Here is a 5352-nt window from a genome sequence, read left to right as displayed (position 1 = left end):
ATAAAGGCATTTAGAGTGTACTTTACCAAAAATAGTCAAGTACTACCTCTTTATATTCTGTTGACAAGCCATCATGTTATACTAGTACATAACAGAAAATACTGCAATTTAGTATGTCATATATCTTTGGATTTTTTTAATGCTTTGGACTGTTCCGGTATAGCCTAAGGGAAAATTTGTTCCGTTTGGAATGAAAAATTCGGTGATATGCTCCTAAGCCATCTTGTGTTTTTGATTGTTAGAATATTAACAAAACAGATCAACAGGTTTCACACAGACTTCCACAGCAAGCATTTAAACAAGACAATTCATTAGACACTGCAAATTGTTCAAATATATAATAATACCCTGCTGCAGCTGCGTACACAACAAAACACACCTACTCCTGCTACTAAACACGCCAACTGGTGCTGCAATAATATGACATTTCTGTGAAATATCAGCTCTTAGGACAAGAAATACAAAATTAAAATAAATAAAAAAAAGTTTGTAGTGAAAGCTTCTTCATATCCATCCTTTTTTATTCCGATTTAATACAAAAAAACCTTGTAATCAACATATTTATGCATGTGCATCCAACAATGCAATTCTTGAAATACTGCAGAAAACACAACAGCGAGTTTAAATGCAATTGAGAGATCCCAATTTTTTATTGACAACACTGGTGGATGCCATGTCCTTCCTGGCAACGCCTGGTGAACACAGGGACTTCAAGTGACTCAAGAACATCTCCTGTCTTTTATTAATTGAGGCAAAAGTCACACTGACAGTGACTAATACATAACCCAGGTGGCTGTACTCATGTATGTGATCTGTTAACCTGAAAAGCCTTCATGTTCCAAAAACAACCTCAATTTGCATAAACTAGATATGTGTAAATGTAAAGCACATATAAAAACAAAATTAACATGAACGCTTTTCATATACATTAATGAAGATAAGAATTTGTTTCAAGAGTGAAACACTGGTTTTGCCCCAGTTTCAGTGTGGGTAAAAATTGCGTTTTCATACGTCTGATTCATTTAATGTTGGTAACGGTGGATGCCAACATTAAGTTCATCTATGTAGATGTTAAAAAGGTGAGAGGACAGTATACTTCCCTGTCTTACTCCGGAACATGAAGGCTTTTCAGGTTAACATATCACATACACGACATGCTATCCAAGTTAGCAGACATGTTATCCAACCCAAAAATATTAAGGAACTGGGGGACGTGAATTTAAACAGGGCGTGTTTTGTAGTTTACTGCAGCTGCAGCAGCATTAAATTTAATTTATTTACTTACTTTTTATTGTGTCTCTTCTCGCGTATGACAAGCTGACGACTCCTCTCAATATCGCGGACCTCCTGCAGAATGCGCATGCGCTCTTACCATAGGTATGCTATTCTGACATGTATGGCTATCTGATAGAACACCGCTCTGGGCGGCGTGGCGGTTCGACCCAGGACGGGTTCTTAGTTTGGACTATTGCTGCTTGATTTGTAGTGGACTGAACTGTATAATTATGAAATAATGTACAGTTATTATATAATAACTGTACAATAAATAATATTTTATAATATTTTATAATACCTGTACATTATTCCTGTCCTTTATTTTGACAGGAACGGTCGGCTCGTGGTGTTGGACTTTCCGGGTGGTGGTACTCCTTCTGGTTTGGTGCACGATTTTCTTGTATTCTTCTTGTTTGTTTGTTTTTTGTAGGCCACTACCCTGATTTGCACAGCCATCTTTGAGTTGAGCCATAACTGTTATTTTAATGTTTTTAAATGGTTTTAAATTGGTGTATTTTTTTCGACTAGAATGAAAACAATTATGCAATAAATTAAATTATTGAATTGGGTGAAATTGTCTCAAGCCTCATCTGTAGCGGGCCTGTGTGCCTTAAAGGTAACTTTTTAAGTAGAATTATTGCAACCTTATATTTATTAAATTTATGGTCTTAAATTCAAGTTACCCATTTGGATCACACTGGTACCGCCACAGATTTTCATCTAGAGGGATCCCATAAATCACTCCAATTTTTTTTTATTTCTCCCATGATTTTTTTTCTCCAATAGTTTTTTTTACAGATATTATCCACATTCAAAGCCTTATTCTTTTGTTCTTCATTTGTACAAACTACCAATAAGTTTCCATCTCTCAAAATCTTTACCATTTCAACATCTCCAATTTTCTTTCTCTTGACGCCACAATGGGGCTGATGTTATCCTGTTCTTCTTCGTTCTTAATTTTTTTTTTAAAGGTTTTATTGGCTCTAGTGGCCTTTATTTGAGTTTATTGACAGGAAAGTGGGTAATGAGAAAAGGGGAAGACATGCGGCAAAGGTCGCCAGGCCGGGAATCGAACCTGCGTCGAGGACTAAGGCCTCCATATGTGGGTTGTGCTTAACCCCTGCGCCACCACAGCACATCCCAGTTCTTAATTTTTTATATTACTTTAAATTCCTCCCTCACAACTTTCCTCCTAACTATCCTTTCTTCTTCTGAACTACTTCCTTCCAGTTCTTGTTTACTACCATGAATATCGCCAATTTACTTTTTCATCTATCTTATTTCTTCCATGTCCTCTCCCTGTTCCTCTCCCCACTGGCCTTCAAAATCCATGTCTTCCTCATTTCCTATCTCCATTTCCAACCGAACCATTCACATACTAGTTTATGCCCAAATCCGCCTTTTCTAAATCCGATATATTTCTGTGTGTTTTGTTTTTCCTGCGCCACTCAAAGTCCTCCTTGTTCCCATCAGTTACAGGAACCACAGTGGCTACAACCAGTATAGCTGTAGTGCCACCATCTACTGGGTTCAAGTATAAGGCATAACATACACTAAAGGAAAACTCAAAACTTTTCATCTTGAGTGAAATGTTACTTTTATTTCTTTCTAAAATAAACAAACATAAAAAGACAGTAATCTAAATTCTTCAGCAGAAAAAAGCTAAATATTACAGGTAAAACAAGAGAAAAAAGAAAATACTTGAAAATAATCACATGTACTTTGTGTAATCAATGCATGAATATTAGTTTGTGGTGAATCTTGCATTTTCTTTAAAGTACAAATGCATTTTATTTTATTTGAAAAGATTTAAATTAGGTAGAGTAAAATTAGTTAATGTAATTTGAAAGAAATGAAATCAGATTCAATCTCATTTTACTTTAAAGACAAAACTATCAAATGCTTTTCTTGCAGATTTTAAATAAACCCCACTAACTCTCTCTATGGTACAGAATAATACAAATCAATCCCTCAAGTCCAATCATGTGAGAATGTTCTGGAAGGGAGTCCATGTCCGGTCAAACTCTGTTAATGCATGAAATAGTCAGTGGCCCCCCAAGCCTCTTCATCTATCAGCATCAGTACTGGCACTCCTCAGGGCTGTGTGCTGAGCCCTCTGCTCTTCACGTTGTACACACACAACATACAGTTTGACATAAACAGTATGTTAATACAATAACATACAGTTTATCATTATTGTTTATTGATACAGAATATACCAGAAAAACAAAACATCAATGAAGAAAAATGTGTCATGGTTGCACATCTCCAAGCATCCAAATGATCACATTTAACAAATACAACAAATTTTCAGCTATATAGACATGAAACCCCTACAGTCTTTCATTCTAGTTTTAAACCTAATCAGTTCTATAGTGAACCTCAACATAGAACACGTATGGAAAATATTTCTACTGCTTTTCACCTGTGTGACGCCTCAAGTGGTGAATTAAACTCACCTTGTGACGAAAACTTTCTCCACAGGTTACACATGAAAACGGCTTTTCACCAGAGTGAGTCATCATATGCCGAGTTAATTTCTGTTTCATACTAAAACTTTTTCCACAGGTCACACATGAAAACGGTTTTCCACCAGTGTGAATCATCATGTGCTCAGTTAAACTCTGTTTTCGATTAAAACTTTTCCCACAGGTCACACATGAAAACGGTTTTCCACCAGTGTGAATCATCATGTGCTCAGTTAAACTCTGTTTTCGATTAAAACTTTTTCCACAGGTCACACATGAAAACGGCTTTTCACTTGTGTGAGTCATCATATGCCGAGTTAAACTCTGTTTTTGATTAAAACTTTTTCCACAGGTCACACATGAAAACGGCTTTTCACCAGTGTGAATCCTCATATGCCGAGTTAATTTCTGTTTTATACTAAAACTTTTTCCACAGGTCACACATGAAAACGGCTTTTCACCAGTGTGAATCATCATGTGCTGAGTTAAAGCCGATTTATGCCTAAAACCTTTTCCACAGGTCACACATGAAAACGGCTTTTCACCAGTGTGAATCATCATGTGCTGAGTGAAAAAGTCTTTTCGACTAAAACTTTTTCCACAGGTCACACATGAAAACGGCTTTTCACCAGTGTGAATCATCATGTGCTGAGTGAAAAAGTCTTTTCGACTAAAACTTTTTCCACAGGTCACACATGAAAACGGTTTTCCACCAGTGTGAATCATCATGTGCTGAGTTAAATTCTGTTTCATACTAAAACTTTTTCCACAGGTCACACATGAAAACGGTTTTCCACCAGTGTGAATCATCATGTGCTGAGTTAAATGCTGTTTTATACTAAAACTTTTTCCACAATTCACACATGAAAACGGCTTTTCACCAGTGTGAGTCATCATATGGTAAGTTAAACTCTGTTTTATACTAAAACTTTTTCCACAGGTCACACATGAAAACGGCTTTTCACCAGTGTGAATCATCATGTGCTGAGTTAAACTCTGTTTTCGATTAAAACTTTTTCCACAGGTCACACATGAAAACGGCTTTTCACTTGTGTGAGTCATCATATGCCGAGTTAAACTCTGTTTTTGATTAAAACTTTTTCCACAGGTCACACATGAAAACGGCTTTTCACCAGTGTGAATCATCATGTGCTGAGTTAAATTCTGTTTTATACTAAAACTTTTTCCACAATTCACACATGAAAACGGCTTTTCACCAGTGTGAGTCATCATATGGTAAGTTAAACTCTGTTTTATACTAAAACTTTTTCCACAGGTCACACATGAAAACGGCTTTTCACCAGTGTGAATCATCATGTGCTGAGTTAAAACATGTTTATGACTAAAACTTTTCCCACAAGTCACACATGTAAACGGCTTTTCACACGTATGAGTTCTCATGTGAGGCTCAAAAGCAGATTTGAAAGTCAAACACTTTTTACAGATGACACATGAGAAAGGTTTTCTTCTTTCCTGATTTTGGATCTCAGCTTCAGCAGCTTCCTGGAAGATGACTTGGTTCCTGTTTGGTTCTGATTCAGTGTGGTCTGCTTGCTCATCAACAGGAACCACCATGCAGGTATCAGTCTCCTGTTTTAATTCAATCTGT

The 5352-nt window shown here is 36.5% G+C and overlaps 1 protein-coding gene and 1 long non-coding RNA gene across 2 annotated transcripts in view; one reads left to right on the top strand and one right to left on the bottom strand.

The window, feature by feature from the left end:
- The window catches only part of LOC111610475, a 4238-nt gene extending 1941 nt beyond the window's left edge, over window positions 1-2297 (top strand). Inside the window, exons 3-4 of the long non-coding RNA XR_002753654.1 lie at window positions 1-1377; window positions 1606-2297. The exon at window positions 1-1377 is cut by the window's left edge and continues 1215 nt beyond it. This is a non-coding gene — a long non-coding RNA (uncharacterized LOC111610475). The remainder of the gene's footprint in view (window positions 1378-1605) is intronic.
- Window positions 2298-3508: 1211 nt separating this feature from the next.
- LOC111610424 (gastrula zinc finger protein XlCGF57.1-like) lies at window positions 3509-5144 on the bottom strand. Its single transcript, XM_023344629.1, has one exon. The coding sequence runs from the start codon at window positions 5142-5144 to the stop codon at window positions 3687-3689; it is 1458 nt and encodes a 485-aa protein (XP_023200397.1). The 3' UTR covers window positions 3509-3686.
- Window positions 5145-5352: the final 208 nt, after the last annotated feature.

Source organism: Xiphophorus maculatus, chromosome 13 (assembly GCF_002775205.1).
Source record: "Xiphophorus maculatus strain JP 163 A chromosome 13, X_maculatus-5.0-male, whole genome shotgun sequence".
Classification (NCBI taxonomy): Eukaryota; Metazoa; Chordata; class Actinopteri; order Cyprinodontiformes; family Poeciliidae; genus Xiphophorus; species Xiphophorus maculatus.
This window is presented reverse-complemented; position numbering and strand designations above follow the sequence as displayed.

Coding starts and splice junctions, on each gene's coding strand:
- LOC111610424 (XM_023344629.1), bottom strand. CDS start 5,144: ATGAGAACTCATACGTGTGAAAAGCCGTTTACATGTGTGACTTGTGGG.